Here is a 24,885-nt window from a genome sequence, read left to right as displayed (position 1 = left end):
GCGTGTGTTTCAGGCGCAGACAGTGAAGGAGCTGGAGTTGCGGGTGCAGCAGCTGACAGTGGAGGCGGAAAGCAGTAACGCACAGCGGCAGCGACTCGCTCAGGAGAAGGCGGAGCTTGACAAAGTCCACCAATCAGTGAGCAGGGACCTGCAGGATGCTAAAGCCAGGTGGGTGGCACCTATGGGCCCATGGGTGGGGGTGCTGTCCCTCTGTAATGATATTGCCCCTGTGGGTGAGTGGGGCGGCTGTGTAAACCTTTCCGTGCCATGGTAGGTGCTCGCTGTTGGAGCAGGAGCGAGAGCGCCACCGGCAGGACCACGAGAGGCAGATTCAGCAGCTGAAGGGCAAATCTGATTCCGACATCAACTACATCACCCAGCAGAATGCCTTGCAGGCAGTTAAGGTAAGTTTCTATATACCCCTACCTGGGGCAAACGTTCCAGGGCTCTGCATACCAAGAGGCAAGTAGGAGGCCATATACATTTATAGTACAGGAAAAACCCACATTCCAGTTCTGTAGCTGCACCAGGGTTGGGTTTGGGGGTCCATTAGCCTAAAGGATCCATGTTCTGCCCCACAGGCAGCCAATGCCATTGGGGACTTGGAAGAGAAGGTCTCCCAACTAAAGCAGCAGCTGCAAGAGGCGGAGCATAGAATGCATCAGCGACTCCAGGTAAGCCTGTATGTGTAGGCCCTGGGGGGGGTACTAGTAGGGAGCATTGTAACTAACAGGGGTTTCCCTCCGTGCAGGAGCAAGAGGGGGGCTTCCAGAAGGAGAAGATGAGTCTGGAACGTGCCAGTGAGAGAAAGGTAATGGGCAAATGGTATTGGACAGTGTAAGACTGGGGGGGCGGGGCTACCATACGGTTTCTGTTATTAGTATGGCTGATGCCCATGATACACATGCCAATCTGTCTTTAACCAACACCCCTGAACAGAGGCAGGTGCCCTTGCCCTGGATAGTCAGCATCATGCCTGGGGGGCAAGAGAGGGCTGCTATAAAGTGGGTGTCTCATGAGACCGTATCACTCGCAGGTACATGAGCTGCAGCACAAGATGGAGGAGGAGCGAGAAAATGCGCAGAGGCAGATCTCTAAGGCCGAAGTGCTTCTACAGTAAGTGCCCCCGCCAACCATTTTCATTCAGCTCCCAGTGGGGCAAGACGGGGACAGTAGGGCAAGATGGGGACAGTAGGGCAAGATGGAGACTGTAGGGCAAGATGGAGACAGTGGGGCAAGATGGGGACAGTGGGGCAAGATGGAGACAGTAGGGCAAGATGGAGACAGTAGGGCAAGATGGAGACAGTGGGGCAAGATGGGGACAGTGGGGCAAGATGGGGACAGTGGGGCAAGATGGGGACAGTGGGGCAAGATGGGGACAGTGGGGCAAGATGGGGACAGTGGGGCAAGATGGGGACAGTAGGGCAAGACGGGGACAGTAGGGCAAGGGACAGGGACTGATTGATGACACTGGGCACAGTAGGTTGGCACTATATAAAATATAGGATCACATTAATTTATGGGAACATAACCCACAAAAATGCCCCAGTTTTACCTTCCTACCAGATTCAGTGTTTTCCTACCTGATTCAGTACTGAGCTTTCCTTTGCCCTTGGCTCGGGGGCATCGGTCAGAGCTGGAGGGGTACCTGTTGGATTAGCAGAATCTTTTTGCTCAGAGAATGATAGTTGGGTGCCATGAATCAGGGGCCTGAGTGGCAGCTGCCATGTACATCCCTGCGTGGGGCAGCTGGGCACAATCCCTATGTTTGTTCCTGGCAGGGCAGGTGGGGAGGGACATTCATGCCCGACTGATTCAGAACAAAGCGCTGTTTGTGCCACACACACATCAAAGGCAATATCATCCTGCACCGTCCCCCTGGGGCTCACCACCTGCAGCCTAATCTGCTCCATATGAGCCGCTCACTCCCCTCCCCGGGGGCTGAATTTAGGGCTCGTACAGAAGAGGCATCGGGGCATTACTGTTACTTTCTGGCACTGCTTATTGTGTGCCCAGAATATTCCTTCTCTGTATATTTGTATTTATACATATGGGTAGGAGGTGCCATAGTGTTTCCCTTAGACAGTACAGTATGGGGGTACAGCTTATTGTGTGCCCAGAATATTCCTTCTCTGTATATTTGTATTTATACATATGGGTAGGAGGTGCCATAGTGTTTCCCTTAGACAGTACAGTATGGGGGTACAGCTTATTGTGTGCCCAGAACATTCCCTCTCTGTATATTTGTATTTATACATATGGGTAGGGGGTGCCATAGTGTTTCCCTTAGACAGTACAGTATGGGGGGTACAGCTTATTGTGTGCCCAGAACATTCCTTCTCTGTATATTTGTATTTATACATATGGGTAGGGGGTGCCATAGTCTTTCCCTTAGACAGTACAGTATGGGGGTACAGCTTATTGTGTGCCCAGAACATTCCTTCTCTGTATATTTGTATTTATACATATGGGTAGGGGGTGCCATAGTGTTTCCCTTAGACAGTACAGTATGGGGGTACAGCTTATTGTGTGCCCAGAACATTCCTTCTCTGTATATTTGTATTTATACATATGGGTAGGAGGTGCCATAGTGTTAGCAGGGTAGAGTAAGCCCATTGCAGTACCTATAGGTACCCCCCACGGTGCACCCAGTATGACGCTTGTCCCGTTTCTCTGGCACAGGGAGAAGGAGGAGGCGCTGGTGCAAGTGAAGGAGCTGCAGAGGGTACAAGCCCACCAGGCCGACGCTGCATTGGAAGAGTTTAAGCGCCAGGTGGAGGCCAACAGCGAGACAGTGTATAGTGAGCTGAAGCAGCAGGTGAGGAGGTGACAGTGGCAGCCGGTGGGTAGGTGACAGTTGGAGCCAGCGAGTGCCCATCCCTCTCTCTGATCTTTGCTGTTCCGTGAGAGTTTCAGCCCAGTGATTGATCCTCAGAACAAAGCCGGAGCGGCTGCAGATTTATAGTTTCCAGCCGAGATCAGGAAATAGCTCAAGTTCCAGAGCCTCTCGGTTCCCTGCAGTCCGAGAAGCCTTCACATACGCAGCATGTTCCCCAGTCAGCAGGGACCGCCTATATGTCTCCTGCCTGGAGCAGCCCCCCTAAGGGAAATTTATGGCTGCAGAGTTACGACTATCCCATGGGATCATGGGTATTCTTAGCCTCCTCTACTGAGATTTATGGGAACCCGAGCACAATGTCCCATTCTCAGCAGCCTCTTCTATCAGCTCTTGGCTGTGCCATTGCTGTGCTGTGTCTCAGTATAACAGCAGATAGTAAGCTCCTCAGGCTACTCCTCTCCAGTCGTCCCTCTTATGTGGGCAGGCTGGCAGTGACATTGCCGTATGGGATATTCTTCTTGCAAGAAGGGTCTTCAGCGTCACAATGGCAGCCAATGACCCACAGCTGCATGCCCATGCCTACACCCATGCTTACCCTAATGCCTATGCCCATGCCTACTCCCATACCTACTCCCATGCCTACGCCCATGCTTACCCTAATGCCTACGCCCATGCTTACCCTAATGCCTACGCCCATGCTTACCCTAATGCCTATGCCCATGCCTACTCCCATGCTTACCCCAATGTCTATGCCCATGCCTACTCCCATGCTTACCCCAATGTCTATGCCCATGCCTACTCCCATGCTTACCCCAATGCCTATGCCCATGATTACCCCAGTGCCTATGCCCATGATTACCCCAGTGCCTATGCCCATGATTACCCCAGTGCCTATGCCCATGATTACCCCAGTGCCTATGCCCATGATTACCCCAGTGCCTATGCCCATGATTACCCCAGTGCCTACGCCCATGCCTACTCCCATAGGTACCCTAATGTTTACGCCATGCCTACTCCCTGTAACAGATCCCAGTGATGTTATTGGGAAGTGTTGGCGCTAGTGCCCATAGGGAATCACACCCATCTACATGCCCAGTGCCACTTATTTTGCAGGCAGCCAGGTGTTTATGGAGCTACAGAATTGGGCACAATTATAATTTGCTCTGTTTTTGGGTTTATTGGATTTAGGATTTTCCCTGCAGTCTGTCCCCCAGTGCCAGATCAAAGGAGGGCACCCGTTCCTGACTCCTTGATTTTAGAAAGTGGATAATCATGATATTAAATTAAAAAAAATCTGTTTAATAGTAAATCCCTTGAGAGTCTTCCATTCACTGAAAAGCCCATAGGGGGGTCTATTCACTGTGTCTGCTGGGATGACAAACATGGAAATCCAATTACATGGTGTCTGCCCCTCTGTCCAATCCCCTAATCCAGTGTTTCCCAGTTTATTACATTTCCCATATAGCACCTTCCAGGGCCGTATTATATACAAATAATTCCATATAGTGAACACTATGGAGCTGCTGAGCAGACTGGAGGCCATAATAATCCTTTGGAGTCCCACATCCGGCCCATGGGCCTCCAGTTCTGCCCTAATCGTACAGCTTCCTTCCCAGGCAGGGATTCTGGGTGAAATGGACCCAGCACCGCACACATGTGGCCTCACTTGCAGGTTATTTCTTCTTTACAGATGGAAAAGGTGGAGGCCGACCTCAGCCGCTCTAAGTTTCTCCGAGAAAAGCAGAGCAAGGAGTTCAGCCGCCAGTTGGAGGATCTGAAACACCGATATGAGCAGCAGGTGAGGCTCCGTTTGGGCTGCGGGGAATTCTGCTGAAGTTCTAAAGAAGTTCTCAGCGGTGTGGGCACTGTAGGTAAATCTCCTTTAGCTTTTGACCATGGAACCCCCCCGGTACCATTATTTAATCATATAAATGGCTTCACTCTTCTTGGCTACTATGATATAACATAGGACCCCGTCTGACCTCCTGAAGACTTTGAGGGAAGATGAACATTTGAGGATACAAATAGAATCGTTGCCCCAGCTCCGTAGCAGGGCTGCCCTATCAGGGGGCGGCGCTGATCCGCTGACGTCACCCCCCCGTTCCCAGGCTGGTGCTGAGACCCTGCCCGGCTGCTGCCTGCGGACCACACACATCTCACAGCGAGCACCTTGTTTTCTTTCAAATTGTTCTCATTCCACCCAAATTCTGCTGCCGGTGGCCAACATGGAACTTTGGCTCAGATTAAAAACCGTTGTGCATAAAGGCAGTGACATCAGCATTACCCTTTGGGGCCCCATTGGCATCCCCCAAAGCCTCAGCCTAGTCCCCTATGTGCATTTGGGGGCGCTGTACAGAGACATGCTTATGCTTTGCATTGTGCCAGGGCCATTGTGGGTTACACTGAGGCTGATAAAGGGATTGTATTGCGGCCCAGTAGCCCAAGGACCCGGTACCTCTGCTTCCTATCATGGGTAGGTGGGAGCAGATTCATCCTTGGTGGCTTCCCTTGTTCAATCACAGCCGGAAGGAACCACTCGTGGTGGGACAAGAGTAGGCCAGGGACTCTGTGGGCCCCCCAGTTGCACGTAATGGGCCGTGCCACGCACTAGTCATGGTGGGACGGGGAGAAACGGGTACAAAGTGCTTATTTTTAGCCTAGGTTGGCAGTGCCTACAAAGGAACGTGAGTTTGCGAAGGAAATGAGAATCTCGGCGGATTTCCTCGTCTGCCAGGTCTCTCTCTGAGCAGCGCTAAGTGGCCTTTGTGTGCATCTCCCAGTACAGGAAAGGAACAGGAAGGTCCAACATGACTGGGCGAATTGGGGCCCTTATTAGCACTAATGTTTCCCCCACTGGAGACCAAACCATTCTTCCCTCTCCCCCATAGTCATTCTTTTTATTTTATCTCTTAATGACAAACACTTTCTGATCTAATCGGACTTCCTGGTCTTACTCAGCTCTAGGGTGGTCGTGGGTGGGACAATGAGTGCACCCCAGACTCTGTGCCTGCTTTGGTTATATTCAGAACTCCCTTCAGCTCCCACCGTATCTATTTCTAACTCCCATATTCCTCATCCCACCCAGGCCGACCAATAAAGTACTGACCCAAATCTGGGAAGCAAAGGAACATATTCCTCTGTTGCTTGGAATCCATTCTATCACATTTATGTAGGCGACGGGGCAGTGTGCCAGCATTGGGCACACAAGGAGAATGGGCGTAGGAACAATCTAAGGCTTAATTATAATGGAAATGATCCTGGCCTGCCCATATTTGCTACAAATACAGATGGTAACGTTTGTAGTGGTCCTAACCCCTTGACTTACCTTTACCTGGCATGGTATGGTCCTAAATTTGTACCAGGAATCTTCTGTGGGAGGAGCTAGGGGTTGCTGGGGATGATGGGAGGATGTTGTGTCACTGAGCATGATGTCTAGCTTTCATGGACTACAGCTCCCATCATCCCTAAGCCTTTATTGTGAGCTTTATTATCCCATTGGACAGAACCAATTCCTTCCATGTTAGCGGCAGCCTATTAAGGATCAGTTCTTCCGAGTACTGATAAATACAGCTGCCTATATTATTGGTGGAGTCCGACCCAATACCTACCCTCACCATTCTGGCACATTTTTGATGGAGGGTTTTTTTTTTTTAGCCTGTTTGACGCAAGCGCATCACACACGTTGGCTCTCGGGCTTGTGTCTTGCCATGGTATCTATGAGCGAAGACGTTCCCCCCCCCCCACTCCCGACTGAACATAGGGACCGCAGTCCATCCTTGCACAGACAGGGGGCCGCCTGTAGGAAGTGAAGATTCTCACGCTACAAATGGAAAGCCCCCCCTTGCCCTTTCCAAAATCCACCAAAACGGAAGAAAAATCCAAGTGACTGTTGCCAGCAGCTGTGTGGCCTGGGCTGTGCCGGGGAATGGGGCTTCCTGCGTCTCTATTCATCACCTGCTTGAAAGGCGGCCCAACCGGTCGGGCTCTGTAGCCAGGTAGGGTGCCATTGTGCCCCGTCTACGAGGATTAGTATCAAAGCTCGGCCCCAGTGTCCCACTGCCATTCAGCTCCGGCCCAGGGAGGCTCAGCCTGGCCAAGGTCACTGTCTCCTGCCTGAGCCAGACTGGGAACGCGTCCTGGGGAAAAATAGAGCTTTTCAGGGAAGCACGGGGTGAGCTCTTATAACAGCAGGAGTCCCCCCTGCAACACATACATGGCTTTATGTGGCTATACAGTAGCTGCCAAGGAGATAATGGCTCTTTGTTTGGGTCATTATCTCTCAAAAACTGTACTTTAGCCATCAAAAGCCTCTTTATCCGGCAAGTGGAACCCAAATAGGACATCATGGGTTTCCCAAGCTCCGGGCATTAATGTGACAATATTAACCGCTTGCAGGCAGAAATGCTTTAGGACTGCGCCGGCACAGCGCCATGAGTAGGCTTTAACATCCAGTTTTAGATTCCAGTACTGTTCGTATATGGGGGTTATAGCGCACTGGTATGGCTAGATCGGTGTGTAGCGGGGTTGGTATATCCTGTACGGGGTGGGTGCCATTGGGGCAAGAGTAAGCCCATGTCATGAGTTGTCATAGAGACAAGGATGTGCCATTTTTTGAACCGTACTCTCCATTGTCCAATCAGATGGTGGAGCTGAGGCTGGGGCACGAACAGGAGAGGACACACCTTTTCCAGCAGCACAACAACGAGAAGGAAAGCATCATCAAGGAGCACGAAAAGGAAATCGATAGGCTGGAGAAGCAGCTTCGCAGCACCGTGTCGGATCACGAGGCGAAGACCCAGGCGTGGAGGCAGCGGGACGCCCAGGTAATGGCCGACGTCTGTGTCTGGGACCGGCCCAGGAGCGGCGCTGTTGGCCTGTTCTGCGCGTCTGTGCCCGGTCCCAAACACACACTTTGTATCCCATTGCAGTTAGCTTATCCATAATGGCACGCAGATTGGCACTGGCTTCTGCCGCCTTCCTTGGCCCATCCTGGTTTTGGCGCCAGGGGCTAGCACACACGGGTCTCTCCCCTCCCTCACAGGTAGCCAGATTGCCAGCCCACCATGCCTTCTGTTGTTTGGTGGGATGGATTTGCTTGCCGGAGGGGGTAGGCAATGTGGCGCCCACTGTCTCCCCTCGGAACCATCTGTCTGTGCTTCTCTAACCTTGAAATTGATGTGAAGGCTGCTTGTGCCCCCCATGGTTCCGCAGGTACCCCCGGCGCTATTGTCTGGGTCGTGCTGGGCACACCGACTGCTCCCGTGTACTGATATGTTTGTACTCGCTAGCACCCCTCCTAGCCTCCATCTGCACTGTCACTGCGGGGGTCCGTATGGTAGGGTGATCCCCCAGCTGTGCTTCACTTTGATTTCCTAGCCCCCCCTCCATGGAAAATAACCTTTCAAAGCTTATTTCTGAAATGAAATTCATAGATTTCCCCTCCCCTTCACTTTGCACATAGATTACCTCAAGCGAAGCCTTCCTATAGGACGAACCCAATGGGTCTGCGCTGCCGCCTTTGTGCTGAGTATGGCGCCCTGCATCCCTGCCGCATTTAGCCGCTTACATTGGTCGCTTATGAGCAGGCTCGCTGGGTTTGGGTGTAGAAATCTGGCTGATTCCATTAGTGAGTGGGGGGGAGGCAAACAGTGCGGGCCAATTCGTCTTTACTGTTACCCCTTGCTGTTTGTGCGCGTTGTTGCCTGCCATAGGGGCAGATTTGTGTGTTTAATATGAGGAAAGCCGTTAGTAGAACTGTACATTTACACAGCTACCCCAGGGCTGGTATCAGTGGGAACCAAGTGAAATGAATAAAACAGTCACTGGTTTATAAGGTTGGCCTGATATTACCTGTGCTGAGCCATCACCTTGGGCCCCAATACAGAGGGGTAAATTGCTTGTGTCAAGGCACTTGTTGCCCCAGTGCTTATTACTAATAGCACAACATCTCCTATTGCTCCCCGATGGGCAGCGTTCCCACTATCCCATGGGTTGGTTATTCCTTGGGCTGGTTAAGTAGGTAGAGTAGAATGGCTAAGGAATAACAGGAGGGATAGTTGGCTTAGTTAACTGGGCAGGGTAGAATGGCTAAGGAATAACAGGGGGGATAGTTGGGTTGGGTAAGTAGGTAGAGTAGAATGGCTAAGGAATAACAGGGGGGATAGTTGGCTTAGTTAACTAGGCAGGGTAGAATGGCTAAGGAATAACAGGGGGGATAGTTGGCTTAGTTAACTAGGCAGGGTAGAATGGCTAAGGAATAACAGGGGGGATAGTTGGGTTGGGTAAGTAGGTAGAGTAGAATGGCTAAGGAATAACAGGGGGGATAGTTGGGTTAGTTAACTAGGCAGGGTAGAATGGCTAAGGGATAACAGGGGGATAGTTGAATGGTTAAGTTGGTAGAGTAGAATGGCTAAGGGGTAACAGGGGGGATAGTTGGGTTGGGTAAGTAGGTAGAGTAGAATGGCTAAGGAATAACAGGAGGGATAGTTGGGTTAGTTAACTAGGCAGGGTAGAATGGCTAAGGAATAACAGGAGGGATAGTTGGGTTAGTTAACTAGGCAGGGTAGAATGGCTAAGGAATAACAGGAGGGATAGTTGGGTTGGGTAAGTAGGTAGAGTAGAATGGCTAAGGGATAACAGGGGATAGTTGGGTTAGTTAACTAGGCAGGGTAGAATGGCTAAGGAATAACAGGAGGGATAGTTGGGTTGGGTAAGTAGGTAGAGTAGAATGGCTAAGGGATAACAGGGGATAGTTGGGTTAGTTAACTAGGCAGGGTAGAATGGCTAAGGCATAACAGGTGGATAGTTGGGTTGGTAAAGTAGAATGGCTAATGTATAACAGTGGGATAGCTAGGTTGATCAATAGGCTGGGTAGAATGGCTAAGGGATAACGGGGGGGATAGTTGGGGGGGCAAAAAAGAGTCCAAGAAAGAGCAGGGGTGCAAGGGGAGAGGAGATGGGGAATGAGTTGTAAGGGGAAGGAGCCACTTGTATAGATGAGCTGAGCTGGCCACTGGCCCCCCATCACACAGTTACCCCTATAATGTAGATGATTGAGAGGTATGAATCACTGACCCCCCAAACACAGTTACCCCTATAATGCAAACGATTGATGGGTAGGAAACACTGACCCCCCCCCAAACACAGTTACCCCTATAATGCAGATGATTGAGGGGTAGGAAACACTGACCCCCCCAAACACAGGTACCCCTATAATGCAGATGATTGAGGGGTAGGAAACACTGACCCCCCCCAAACACACAGGTACCCCTATAATGCAGATGATTGATGGGTAGGAAACACTGACCCCCCCCAAACACAGGTACCCCTATAATGCAGATGATTGAGGGGTAGGAAGCACTGACCCCCCAAACACAAAGTTACCCCTATAATGCAGATGATTGATGGGTAGGAAACACTGACCCCCCCAACACAGTTACCCCTATAATGCAGATGATTGAGGGGTAGGAAACACTGACCCCCCCCCCCCCAACACAGTTACCCCTATAATGCAGATGATTGAGGGGTAGGAAGCACTGACCCCCCCCCCCAAACACACAGTTACACCTATAATGCAGATGATTGAGGGGTAGAAACCACTGACCCCCCAAACATAAAGTTACCCCAGAGATACAGAGGATAGAGGGGTAGGACACACTGACCCCCTCAATGATACAGAGGATAGAGGGGTGGGGGCCGTATATAATATATTTATCAGTAGATAGGCGAGCAGCCAGACAGGCAGATCATTTTCTCTTGTGAAGCCCAATGATTTTGTACCCCCCCCACTAGCACTAATGAGCTCCCCCTCTCATCCTTGCGGGGGCAGTAATTATGTCTGTAAGAGAGGAGCCCTGCTAAACTGATAGAGCCTTTCATCCACCGTGCCCCCCAGCCAAACAGGAACGTGGCGCCCAGGCGGGGTTTCATTCAATCTGAGCAGGATTAGCCCCCCAGTACAGAGAAGCTCCCTTAATTACTCCGGCCCCCCAGTACAGAGAAGCTCCCTTAATTACTCCGGCCCCCCAGTACAGAGAAGCTCCCTTAATTACTCCGGCCCCCCAGTACAGAGAACCTCCCTTAATTACCCTGCCCCCCAGTACAGAGAAGCTCCCTTAATTACTCCGGCCCCCCAGTACAGAGAACCTCCCTTAATTACCCTGCCCCCCAGTACAGAGAAGCTCCCTTAATTACTCCGGCCCCCCAGTACAGAGAACCTCCCTTAATTACCCTGCCCCCCAGTACAGAGAACCTCCCTTAATTACCCTGCCCCCCAGTACAGAGAACCTCCCTTAATTACCCTGCCCCCCAGTACGGAGAAGCTCCCTTAATTACCCTGCCCCCCAGTACGGAGAAGCTCCCTTAATTACCCTGCCCCCCAGTACGGAGAAGCTCCCTTAATTACCCTGCCCCCCAGTACAGAGAAGCTCCCTTAATTACCCTGCCCTCCAGTACAGAGAAGCTCCCTTAATTACTCCGGCCCCCCAGTACGGAGAAGCTCCCTTAATTACCCTGCCCCCCAGTACAGAGAAGCTCCCTTAATTACTCCGGCCCCCCAGTACAGAGAAGCTCCCTTAATTACTCCGGCCCCCCAGTACAGAGAAGCTCCCTTAATTACCCTGCCCCCCAGTACGGAGAACCTCCCTTAATTACCCTGCCCCCCAGTACAGAGAGCCTCCCTTAATTACCCTGCCCCCCAGTACGGAGAGGCTCCCTTAATTACCCTGCCCCCCAGTACGGAGAACCTCCCTTAATTACCCTGCCCCCCAGTACAGAGAGCCTCCTTTAATTACCCTGCCCCCCAGTACGGAGAAGCTCCCTTAATTACCCTGCCCCCCAGTACGGAGAGGCTCCCTTAATTACCCTGCCCCCCAGTACAGAGAGCCTCCCTTAATTACCCTGCCCCCCAGTACGGAGAGGCTCCCTTAATTACCCTGCCCCCCAGTACAGAGAGCCTCCCTTAATTACCCTGCCCCCCAGTACAGAGAGCCTCCCTAAATTACCCTGCCCCCCAGTACGGAGAGGCTCCCTTAATTACCCTGCCCCCAGTACAGAGAGCCTCCCTTAATTACCCTGCCCCCCAGTACGGAGAGGCTCCCTTAATTACCCTGCCCCCCAGTACAGAGAAGCTCCCTTAATTACCCTGCCCCCAGTACAGAGAAGCTCCCTTAATTACCCTGCCCCCCAGTACGGAGAGGCTCCCTTAATTACCCTGCCCCCCAGTACGGAGAGGCTCCCTTAATTACCCTGCCCCCCAGTACAGAGAAGCTCCCTTAATTAACCTGCCCCCCAGTACGGAGAGGCTCCCTTAATTACCCTGCCCCCCAGTACGGAGAGGCTCCCTTAATTACCCTGCCCCCCAGTACAGAGAAGCTCCCTTAATTACCCTGCCCCCCAGTACGGAGAGGCTCCCTTAATTACCCTGCCCCCCAGTACAGAGAAGCTCCCTTAATTACCCTGCCCCCCAGTACAGAGAAGCTCCCTTAATTACCCTGCCCCCCAGTACAGAGAAGCTCCCTTAATTACCCTGCCCCCCAGTACAGAGAACCTCCCTTAATTACCCTGCCCCCCAGTACAGAGAGCCTCCCTTAATTACCCTGCCCCCCAGTACAGAGAGCCTCCCTTAATTACCCTGCCCCCCAGTACGGAGAAGCTCCCTTAATTACCCTGGCCCCCAGTACAGAGAAGCTCCCTTAATTACCCTGCCCCCCAGTACAGAGAGCCTCCCTTAATTACCCTGCCCCCCAGTACGGAGAGCCTCCCTTAATTACCCTGCCCCCCAGTACGGAGAGGCTCCCTTAATTACCCTGCCCCCCAGTACGGAGAGGCTCCCTTAATTACCCTGCCCCCCAGTACAGAGAAGCTCCCTTAATTACCCTGCCCCCCAGTACAGAGAAGCAGAACTGCCCCATTATGAGAAGGAGGGGTAGGTCACAGGGCTACTGGAGGGGGCAGTGGAAGCCACAGAAGGGGGGAGGGGGTAGGAAACAAAAGGGGCAGAAAATAGGGCAGGTTAGGGGCAGATTTGACCACTCTGTGTAGGGGCAGATTTAGGGCAGTGGCACATGGGGGCCATTGGGGTGCCCCACAAATGCATAAATGGGCGCCTACATGGGCAGAAATGGGCGCCTACATGGGCAGAAATGGGCATCTACATGGGCAGAAATTGGCACCTACGTGGGCAGAAATGGGCACCTACGTGGGCAGAAATGGGCACCTACGTGGGCAGAAATGGGCACCTACGTGGGCAGAAATGGGCACCTACGTGGGCAGAAATGGGCACCTACGTGGGCAGAAATGGGCACCTACGTGGGCAGAAATGGGCACCTACGTGGGCAGAAATGGGCACCTACACGGGCAGAAATGGGCACCTACACGGGCAGAAATGGGCATCTACGTGGGAATAAATGGGCACCTACGCGGGTAGAAATTGGCACCTACACGGGCAGAAATGGGCACCTACGCGGGCAGAAATGGGCACCTACGCGGGCAGAAATGGGCACCTACGCGGGCAGAAATGGGCACCTACGCGGGCAGAAATGGGCACCTACGCGGGCAGAAATGGGCACCTACGCGGGCAGAAATGGGCACCTACACGGGCAGAGTAGAGTTTTGATTTGGTTCTGAACCCAAACCCATGTACTGACACCATTGGGTGCAACTGCAATTAAAATAGATTCCTGGGAAATGGAACCATTTATTGCACCCATGGAAGCAATGATTTATATCCAGGCAGGAGAGTTGTGGGTCATGTGATCCATCTCTTGTTGCTTTATGGCAAAGCTGCACTAACTCTGTAAGGGCCACTAGGGAAGGCAGCAGAGTTGGCTTCGGAGAGGGGAATGGCCAGTGAAGCAACAGCACCAGGATGCCGAGGCGCCCCCATACCGCAGGGACCCCCAACCTGTCCTACCTGTGAGCCACACCCATATGTAACGAGTTGGGGAGCAACACAAGCCTGAAAAATGTTCATATGGGGTGCAAATTAGGGCTGTGATTCGGTAGCCCCTATGGGGACTGGCAGCCTACACGAGACTTTGTGATTGGCTATTCGGTAGCCCCTATGGGGACTGGCAGCCTACACGAGACTCTGTGATTGGCTATTCGGTAGCCTCTATGGGCACTGGCAGCCTACACTAGACTCTGTGATTGGCTATTCAGTAGCCCCTATGGGCACTGGCAGCCTACACGAGACTCTGTGATTGGCTATTCGGTAGCCCCTATGGGGACCGGCAGCCTACACGAGACTCTGTGATTGGCTATTCGGTAGCCCCTATGGGGACTGGCAGCCTACACGAGACTCTGTGATTGGCTATTCGGTAGCCCCTGTGGGCACTGGCAGCCTACACGAGACTCTGTGATTGGCTATTCGGTAGCCCCTACGGGCACTGGCAGCCTACACGAGTCTCTGTGATTGGCTATTTGGTAGCCCCAATGGGCACTAGCAGCCTACACGAGACTCTGTGATTGGCTATTCGGTAGCCCCTGTGGGCACTGGCAGCCTACACGAGACTCTGTGATTGGCTATTCGGTAGCCCCTACGGGCACTGGCAGCCTACACGAGTCTCTGTGATTGGCTATTTGGTAGCCCCAATGGGCACTGGCAGCCTACACGAGACTCTGTGATTGGCTATTTGGTAGCCCCTATGGGGACTGGCAGCCTACACGAGACTCTGTGATTGGCTATTCAGTAGCCCCTATGGGCACTGGCAGCCTACACGAGACTCTGTGATTGGCTATTCGGTAGCCCCTATGGGGACCGGCAGCCTACACGAGACTCTGTGATTGGCTATTCGGTAGCCCCTATGGGGACCGGCAGCCTACACGAGACTCTGTGATTGGCTATTCGGTAGCCCCTACGGGCACTGGCAGCCTACACGAGTCTCTGTGATTGGCTATTCGGTAGCCCCTACGGGCACTGGCAGCCTACACGAGACTCTGTGATTGGCTATTCGGTAGCCCCTACGGGCACTGGCAGCCTACACGAGTCTCTGTGATTGGCTATTTGGTAGCCCCAATGGGCACTGGCAGCCTACACGAGACTCTGTGATTGGCTATTCGGTAGCCTCTATGGGCACTGGCAGCCTACACTAGACTCTGTGATTGGCTATTCAGTAGCCCCTATGGGCACTGGCAGCCTACACGAGACTCTGTGATTGGCTATTAGGTAGCCCCTATGGGGACCGGCAGCCTACACGAGACTCTGTGATTGGCTATTCGGTAGCCCCTATGGGGACCGGCAGCCTACACGAGACTCTGTGATTGGCTATTCGGTAGCCCCTACGGGCACTGGCAGCCTACACGAGTCTCTGTGATTGGCTATTTGGTAGCCCCAATGGGCTCTGGCAGCCTACACGAGACTCTGTGATTGGCTATTTGGTAGCCCCTATGGGCACTGGAAGCCTACACAAGTCTCTGTGATTGGCTATTTGGTAGCCCCTATGGGCACTGGCAGCCTACACGAGACTCTGTGATTGGCTATTTGGTAGCCCCTATGGGCACTGGAAGCCTACACGAGTCTCTGTGATTGGCTATTTGGTAGCCCCTATGGGCACTGGCAGCCTACACGAGACTCTGTGATTGGCTATTCGGTAGCCCCTGTGGGCACTGGCAGCCTACACGAGACTCTGTGATTGGCTATTCGGTAGCCCCTACGGGCACTGGCAGCCTACACGAGTCTCTGTGATTGGCTATTTGGTAGCCCCAATGGGCACTGGCAGCCTACACGAGACTCTGTGATTGGCTATTCGGTAGCCTCTATGGGCACTGGCAGCCTACACTAGACTCTGTGATTGGCTATTCAGTAGCCCCTATGGGCACTGGCAGCCTACACGAGACTCTGTGATTGGCTATTAGGTAGCCCCTATGGGGACCGGCAGCCTACACGAGACTCTGTGATTGGCTATTCGGTAGCCCCTATGGGGACCGGCAGCCTACACGAGACTCTGTGATTGGCTATTCGGTAGCCCCTATGGGGACCGGCAGCCTACACGAGACTCTGTGATTGGCTATTCGGTAGCCCCTACGGGCACTGGCAGCCTACACGAGTCTCTGTGATTGGCTATTTGGTAGCCCCAATGGGCTCTGGCAGCCTACACGAGACTCTGTGATTGGCTATTTGGTAGCCCCTATGGGCACTGGAAGCCTACACAAGTCTCTGTGATTGGCTATTTGGTAGCCCCTATGGGCACTGGCAGCCTACACGAGACTCTGTGATTGGCTATTTGGTAGCCCCTATGGGCACTGGCAGCCTACACGAGACTCTGTGATTGGCTATTTGGTAGCCCCTATGGGCACTGGAAGCCTACACGAGTCTCTGTGATTGGCTATTTGGTAGCCCCTATGGGCACTGGCAGCCTACACGAGACTCTGTGATTGGCTATTTGGTAGCCCCTATGGGCACTGGAAGCCTACACGAGACTCTGTTTGGCATTACACTGGTTTTTATACAACCAAAACTTGCCCCCAAGCCAGGAATTCAAAAATAAGCCCCTGCTTTAGGGCCACTGGGAGCAACATCCAAGGGGTTGGGGAGCACCATGTTCCCCCCGAGCCACTGGTTGGGGATCCCTGCCATACAGTCTTCTGTCCAGGCTGCTGGCTAGCCACATTATTGGCCCCTTTCTGTCCAGGCTGCTGGCTAGCCACATTATTGGCCCCTTTCTGTCCAGGCTGCTGGCTAGCCACATTATTGGCCCCTTTCTGTCCAGGCTGCTGGCTAGCCACATTATTGGCCCCTTTCTATCCAGGCTGCTGGCTAGCCACATTATTGGCCCCTTCCTATCCAGGCTGCTAGCTAGCCACATTATTGACCCCTTTCCATCCAGGCTGCTGGCTAGCCACATTATTGACCCCTTCCTATCCAGGCTGCTGGCTAGCCACATTATTGACCCCGTCCTATCCAGGCTGCTGGCTAGCCACATTATTGACCCCTTCCTATCCAGGCTGCTAGCTAGCTACATTATTGGCCCCTTCCTTTTTAGGCTGCTAGCTAGCCACTTTATTGGCCCCTTCCTATTTGGGCTGCTTGCTAGCCTCCTTATTGGCCCCTTCCTATCCAGGCTGCTAGCTAGCCACATTATTGGCCCCTTCCTATCCAGGCTGCTAGCTAGCCACATTATTGGCCCCTTCCTATCCAGGCTGCTAGCTAGCCACATTATTGACCCCTTCCTAGCCAGGCTGCTAGCTAGCCACATTATTGGCCCCTTCCTATCCAGGCTGCTAGCTAGCCACATTATTGGCCCCTTCCTATCCAGGCTGCTAGCTAGCCACATTATTGGCCCCTTCCTATCCAGGCTGCTAGCTTGCTACATTATTGACCCCTCCCAATCCAGGCTGCTAGCTAGCTACATTATTGGCCCCTTCCTTTTTAGGCTGCTAGCTAGCCACTTTATTGGCCCCTTCCTATTTGGGCTGCTTGCTAGCCTCCTTATTGGCCCCTTCCTATCCAGGCTGCTAGCTAGCCACATTATTGGCCCCTTCCTATCCAGGCTGCTAGCTAGCCACATTATTGGCCCCTTCCTATCCAGGCTGCTAGCTAGCCACATTATTGGCCCCTTCCTATCCAGGCTGCTAGCTAGCCACATTATTGGCCCCTTCCTATCTTGGCTGCTAGCTAGCCACATTATTGGCCCCTTCTTATCCAGGCTGCTAGCTAGCCACATTATTGGCCCCTTCCTATCCAGGCTGCTAGCTAGCCACATTATTGGCCCCTTCCTATCTTGGCTGCTAGCTAGCCACATTATTGGCCCCTTCCTGTCCGGGCTGCTAGCTAGCCACATTATTGGCCCCTTCCTGTCCGGGCTTCTGGCTAGCCGTTTATTGCCCTTTCCTGTACCCCACAGAGGGTTCAGGAGGGTTCTCGGATATTTGCCCCAGAGCTGCTTTATGGCACACAGCTGCAGGGTAGGGTTAGAAAGTGGAAGGGTATTTGTTTCTGTTTCTCCTGGGTGGGAAATACATAAATAAGAGCCCCCATCTCGCACCACCTGAATATTCCGTTGCCATGGGAACTACAAAATCACACGGATGCCTTTGCCTTTTATGATCAAACTTGTCTTTTTTTTTTTTTTTTCAAAGAGCTTCAGTGTCAGCGCCAGAATCATACAAATTGTCCCCGAGATCCAAATCTGCATTTCTTTCTCTAATTTCATTCAGTGCCCGGTACTGGTACCATTCCTGCCTAACGACTGGGCATTCATATAAAGCCAATCAGTAGCCACTTCCTCCTCTTCCCCCCTTACTGTGGCCCCTCAAACCCATACGGCCCGGCTGCCTCCTTGGGAGGAACCCCCCTTTATATAGAATTAACTAAAAGCCTATGGGGGGGCCATTTAAAAAGTGCAGATCAGGGCGGGACTGGCAATCTGGGGGTTTGGGCAAATGCCAGGGGGGCTGTAAGGTGCCACAGACAGTCACTATTTATTGGGCTGGGGGGGGGGGGGGGCTGTTTGTGCCTCTGGGTACTGGGAATGCCGGGGGGGCTGTAAGGTGCCACAGACAGTCACTATTTATTGGGCTGGGGGGGGGGCTGTTTGTGCCTCTGGGTACTGGGAATGCCAGGGGGGCTGTAAGGTGCCACAGACAGTCACTATTTATTGGGCTGGGGGGGCTGTTTGTGCCTCTGGGTACTGGGAATGCCAGGGGGGCTGTAAGGTGCCACAGTCACTATTTATTGGGCTGGGGGGCTGTTTGTGCCTCTGGGTACTGGGAATGCCAGGGGGGCTGTAAGGTGCCACAGACAGTCACTATTTATTGGGCTGGGGGGGGGGGCTGTTTGTGCCTCTGGGTACTGGGAATGCCAGGGGGGCTGTAAGGTGCCACAGACAGTCACTATTTATTGGGCTGGGGGGGGCTGTTTGTGCCTCTGGGTACTGGGAATGCCAGGGGGGCTGTAAGGTGCCACAGACAGTCACTATTTATTGGGCTGGGGGGGGGGCTGTTTGTGCCTCTGGGTACTGGGAATGCCAGGGGGGCTGTAAGGTGCCACAGACAGTCACTATTTATTGGGCTGGGGGGGGCTGTTTGTGCCTCTGGGTACTGGGAATGCCAGGGGGGCTGTAAGGTGCCACAGACAGTCACTATTTATTGGGCTGGGGGGCTCTTTGTGCCTCTGGGTACTGGGAATGCCAGGGGGGCTGTAAGGTGCCACAGACAGTCACTATTTATTGGGCTGGGGGGCTGTTTGTGCCTCTGGGTACTGGGAATGCCAGGGGGCTGTAAGGTGCCACAGACAGTCACTATTTATTGGGCTGGGGGGGGCTGTTTGTGCTTCTGGGTACTGGGAATGCCAGGGGTGCTGTAAGGTGCCACAGACAGTCACTATTTATTGGGCTGGGGGGGGGGGGGCTGTTTGTGCCTCTGGGTACTGGGAATGCCAGGGGTGCTGTAAGGTGCCACAGACAGTCACTATTTATTGGGCTGGGGGGGGGGGGCTGTTTGTGCCTCTGGGTACTGGGAATGCCAGGGGGGCTGTAAGGTGCCACAGACAGTCACTATTTATTGGGCTGGGGGGCTGTTTGTGCCTCTGGGTACTGGGAATGCCAGGGGGGGCTGTAAGGTGCCACAGACAGTCACTATTTATTGGGCTGGGGGGGCTGTTTGTGCCTCTGGGTACTGGGAATGCCAGGGGGGGCTGTAAGGTGCCACAGACAGTCACTATTTATTGGGCTGGGGGGGGGGGGGGGCTGTTTGTGCCTCTGGGTACTGGGAATGCCAGGGGGGGCTGTAAGGTGCCACAGACAGTCACTATTTATTGGGCTGGGGGGGGGGGGGCTGTTTGTGCCTCTGGGTACTGGGAATGCCAGGGGGGGCTGTAAGGTGCCACAGACAGTCACTATTTATTGGGCTGGGGGGGTTGTTTGTGCCTCTGGGTACTGGAACTATTTTGGGACAGGGACTATTTTAATGCATAGGGAAATAGAATTGAGCAAGAATTATGGAAAAAAAACACTGCATTATGGGTAAATATCATGGCATTGCACACTGCGCTTGTGTTAGTAAATAACCAGGCCATGGTATTTGGGTTAAACCCAGTATAAATATTGGGCCCTGAGCACCCGTGTTTGGCGAGACGTGGGCCCCGGGGTGATTACCGGAATGTTGGCGAGGGCAGATATTACGCTTATGCAGGGAAGTGACACCACTGATATTATCGGGCAGCAACGTGAGGGAAACGTAAATAACGAGCTTGTGAGATGTTCAAAGCGCAGCAAATTAAAGGATATTTTGTGTGTGTCGTTCTGTCTCCTTTCCCCGGCTAATTGGAATCCTGATACGGAGTCTCACATGGAACATTCTGCCTGCGTTATACTGTATATTAGCTCAGTGGTACTATGGGCGCCCCAATATCCCAAGCTGTGGGAAGTGCACATTCCCCTGGGGCCCCTATAGTCGTCCTAAAGGTAAACAAGGGCCACCTAACCCAGAAACAGCATTGATACAGAACCCAGTCACGTGACCCATTAAGGGGGAAAAATGCGCTGAGAAGGGACCACAGCACCGCCATCTTACCTTTCCCAGGTGTCTCTCTTCTGAGTCGGACTCATGGCTTTTGCAGGGGGCAACATTTTCATATTTCGGGCTAAGGACACCGGAGATTTATGGTGCTGTGTGATTATGTGGTGAGTTAGGATATTACCCAGAATCCCTAGCAGTAAGGGAAGGTGGGACATTACCCAGAATCCCTGCCCGTGAGGGAAGGTGGGACATTACCCAGAATCCCTGCCGGTGAGTGAAGGTGGGACATTACCCAGAATCCCTGCCTGTGAGGGAAGGTGGGACGTTACCCAGAATCCCTGCCTGTGAGGGAAGGTGGGACATTACCCTGAATCCCTGCCTGTGAGGGAAGGTGGGACATTACCCAGAATCCCTGCGTGTGAGGGAAGGTGGGACGTTACCCAGAATCCCTGGCTGTGAGGGAAGGTGGGACGTTACCCAGAATCCCTGGCTGTGAGGGAAGGTGGGACGTTACCCAGAATCCCTGCCTGTGAGGGAAGGTGGGACGTTACCCAGAATCCCTGCCAGTGAGGGAAGGTGGGACGTTACCCAGAATCCCTGACTGTGAGGGAAGGTGGGACATTACCCAGAATCCCTGCCTGTGAGGGAAGGTGGGACATTACCCAGAATCCCTGCGTGTGAGGGAAGGTGGGACATTACCCAGAATCCCTGGCTGTGAGGGAAGGTGGGACGTTACCCAGAATCCCTGACTGTGAGGGAAGGTGGGACATTACCCAGAATCCCTGCCTGTGAGGGAAGGTGGGACATTACCCAGAATCCCTGCCTGTGAGGGAAGGTGGGACATTACCCAGAATCCCTGCCTGTGAGGGAAGGTGGGACATTACCCAGAATCCCTGCGTGTGAGGGAAGGTGGGACATTACCCAGAATCCCTGGCTGTGAGGGAAGGTGGGACGTTACCCAGAATCCCTGGCTGTGAGGGAAGGTGGGACATTACCCAGAATCCCTGCCTGTGAGGGAAGGTGGGACATTACCCCAGAATCCCTGCGTGTGAGGGAAGGTGGGACATTACCCAGAATCCCTGGCTGTGAGGGAAGGTGGGACGTTACCCAGAATCCCTGACTGTGAGGGAAGGTGGGACATTACCCAGAATCCCTGCCTGTGAGGGAAGGTGGGACATTACCCAGAATCCCTGGCTGTGAGGGAAGGTGGGACATTACCCAGAATCCCTGCCTGTGAGGGAAGGTGGGACATTACCCAGAATCCCTGCCTGTGAGGGAAGGTGGGGCATTACCCAGAATCCCTGCCTGTGAGGGAAGGTGGGATATTACCCAGAATCCCTGCCTGTGAGGGAAGGTGGGGCATTACCCAGAATCCCTGCCTGTGAGGGAAGGTGGGATATTACCCAGAATCCCTGCCTGTGAGGGAAGGTGGGATATTACCCAGAATCCCTGCCTGTGAGGGAAGGTGGGGCATTACCCAGAATCCCTGCTGTGAGGGAAGGTGGGACATTACCCAGAATCCCTGCCTGTGAGGGAAGGTGGGACATTACCCTGAATCCCTGCTGTGAGGGAAGGTGGGGCATTACCCAGAATCCCTGCTGTGAGGGAAGGTGGGACATTACCCAGAATCCCTGCTGTGAGGGAAGGTGGGACATTACCCAGAATCCCTGCTGTGAGGGAAGGTGGGACATTACCCAGAATCCCTGGCTGTGAGGGAAGGTGGGACATTACCCAGAATCCCTGGCTGTGAGGGAAGGTGGGACATTACCCTGAATCCCTGGCTGTGAGGGAAGGTGGGGCATTACCCTGAATCCCTGGCTGTGAGGGAAGGTGGGGCATTACCCAGAATCCCTGCTGTGAGGGAAGGTGGGACATTACCCAGAATCCCTGCCGGTGAGTGAAGGTGGGACATTACTCAGAATCCCTGCCTGTGAGGGAAGGTGGGATATTACCCAGAATCCCTGCCTGTGAGGGAAGGTGGGACGTTACCCAGAATCCCTGCCAGTGAGGGAAGGTGGGACGTTACCCAGAATCCCTGCCTGTGAGGGAAGGTGGGACGTTACCCAGAATCCCTGCATGTGAGGGAAGGTGGGACGTTACCCAGAATCCCTGCCTGTGAGGGAAGGTGGGACATTACCCAGAATCCCTGCGTGTGAGGGAAGGTGGGACATTACCCAGAATCCCTGGCTGTGAGGGAAGGTGGGATATTACCCAGAATCCCTGCCTGTGAGGGAAGGTGGGATATTACCCAGAATCCCTGCCTGTGAGGGAAGGTGGGGCATTACCCAGAATCCCTGCTGTGAGGGAAGGTGGGACATTACCCAGAATCCCTGGCTGTGAGGGAAGGTGGGACGTTACCCAGAATCCCTGGCTGTGAGGGAAGGTGGGACATTACCTAGAATCCCTGACTGTGAGGGAAGGTGGGACATTACCTAGAATCCCTGCCTGTGAGGGAAGGTGGGACGTTACCCAGAATCCCTGGCTGTGAGGGAAGGTGGGACATTACCCTGAATCCCTGCCTGTGAGGGAAGGTGGGACATTACCCAGAATCCCTGGCTGTGAGGGAAGGTGGGTCATTACCCAGAATCCCTGCTGTGAGGGAAGGTGGGACATTACCCAGAATCCCTGCCTGTGAGGGAAGGTGGGACATTACCCAGAATCCCTGCCTGTGAGGGAAGGTGGGACATTACCCAGAATCCCTGGCTGTGAGGGAAGGTGGGACATTACCCAGAATCCCTGCCTGTGAGGGAAGGTGGGACATTACCCAGAATCCCTGCCTGTGAGGGAAGGTGGGGCATTACCCAGAATCCCTGCCTGTGAGGGAAGGTGGGACATTACCCAGAATCCCTGGCTGTGAGGGAAGGTGGGGCATTACCCAGAATCCCTGCTGTGAGGGAAGGTGGGACATTACCCAGAATCCCTGCTGTGAGGGAAGGTGGGACATTACCCTGAATCCCTGGCTGTGAGGGAAGGTGGGACATTACCCTGAATCCCTGGCTGTGAGGGAAGGTGGGGCATTACCCAGAATCCCTGGCTGTGAGGGAAGGTGGGGCATTACCCAGAATCCCTGCTGTGAGGGAAGGTGGGACATTACCCAGAATCCCTGGCTGTGAGGGAAGGTGGGACATTACCCTGAATCCCTGCCTGTGAGGGAAGGTGGGACGTTACCCAGAATCCCTGCCTGTGAGGGAAGGTGGGACGTTACCCAGAATCCCTGCCAGTGAGGGAAGGTGGGACGTTACCCAGAATCCCTGGCTGTGAGGGAAGGTGGGACGTTACCCAGAATCCCTGCCTGTGAGGGAAGGTGGGACGTTACCCAGAATCCCTGCCTGTGAGGGAAGGTGGGGCGTTACCCAGAATCCCTGCCTGTGAGGGAAGGTGGGACATTACCCTGAATCCCTGCCTGCGAGGGAAGGTGGGACGTTACCCAGAATCCCTGCCTGCGAGGGAAGGTGGGACGTTACCCAGAATCCCTGCCTGCGAGGGAAGATGGGATGTTACCCAGAATCCCTGACTGTGAGGGAAGGTGGGGCATTACCCAGAATCCTTGCCTGTGAGGGAAGGTGGGACGTTACCCAGAATCCCTGCCTGCGAGGGAAGGTGGGACGTTACCCAGAATCCCTGCCTGCGAGGGAAGATGGGATGTTACCCAGAATCCCTAGCTGTGAGGGAAGGTGGGACATTACCCAGAATCCCTGCCTGTGAGGGAAGGTGGGACATTACCCAGAGTCCTTAGCTGTGAGGGAAAGTGGGGCATTACCCAGAATCCCTGGCTGTGAGGGAAGGTGGGACATTACCCAGAGTCCTTGCCTGTGAGGGAAGGTGGGACATTACCCAGAGTCCTTAGCTGTGAGGGAAAGTGGGGCATTACCCAGAATCCCTGCCTGTGAGGGAAGGTGGGACATTACGGGACATTACCCAGAATCCCTGACTGTGAGGGAAGGTGGGACATTACCCAGAATCCCTGACTGTGAGGGAAGGTGGGACATTACCCAGAATCCCTGACTGTGAGGGAAGGTGGGACATTACCCAGAATCCCTGACTTTGAGGGAAGGTGGGGCATTACCCAGAATCCCTGACTGTGAGGGAAGGTGGGACATTACCCTGAATCCCTGCCTGTGAGGGAAGGTGGGGCATTACCCAGAATCCCTGCGTGTGAGGGAAGGTGGGACATTACCCAGAATCCCTGGCTGTGAGGGAAGGTGGGACGTTACCCAGAATCCCTGCCTGTGAGGGAAGGTGGGATATTACCCAGAATCCCTGCCTGTGAGGGAAGGTGGGACGTTACCCAGAATCCCTGCCAGTGAGGGAAGGTGGGACGTTACCCAGAATCCCTGCCTGTGAGGGAAGGTGGGACATTACCCAGAATCCCTGACTGTGAGGGAAGGTGGGACATTACCCAGAATCCCTGCCTGTGAGGGAAGGTGGGACATTACCCAGAATCCCTGCGTGTGAGGGAAGGTGGGACATTACCCAGAATCCCTGGCTGTGAGGGAAGGTGGGACGTTACCCAGAATCCCTGACTGTGAGGGAAGGTGGGACATTACCCAGAATCCCTGCCTGTGAGGGAAGGTGGGACATTACCCAGA

General features: G+C 53.7%; 1 protein-coding gene across 7 annotated transcripts in view; it reads left to right on the top strand.

The window, feature by feature from the left end:
- Positions 1-24,885, top strand: part of cep112 (centrosomal protein 112kDa) — a 93,316-nt gene that overhangs the window by 21,265 nt on the left and 47,166 nt on the right. For all 7 annotated transcript variants that reach the window (XR_004220625.1, XM_031894239.1, XM_031894238.1 and 4 more), the window contains 8 exons: positions 14-168; positions 275-404; positions 582-674; positions 752-811; positions 1,037-1,116; positions 2,683-2,818; positions 4,530-4,637; positions 7,480-7,662. Coding sequence is in view for 6 of the 7 variants with exons in the window: in XM_031894239.1 (XP_031750099.1) it covers positions 14-168; positions 275-404; positions 582-674; positions 752-811; positions 1,037-1,116; positions 2,683-2,818; positions 4,530-4,637; positions 7,480-7,662 (945 nt within the window). In the remaining variant the exon portion in view is untranslated. The remainder of the gene's footprint in view (positions 1-13; positions 169-274; positions 405-581; positions 675-751; positions 812-1,036; positions 1,117-2,682; positions 2,819-4,529; positions 4,638-7,479; positions 7,663-24,885) is intronic.

This window comes from Xenopus tropicalis, chromosome 10 (genome assembly GCF_000004195.4).
Source record: "Xenopus tropicalis strain Nigerian chromosome 10, UCB_Xtro_10.0, whole genome shotgun sequence".
NCBI lineage: Eukaryota > Metazoa > Chordata > Amphibia > Anura > Pipidae > Xenopus > Xenopus tropicalis.
This window is presented reverse-complemented; position numbering and strand designations above follow the sequence as displayed.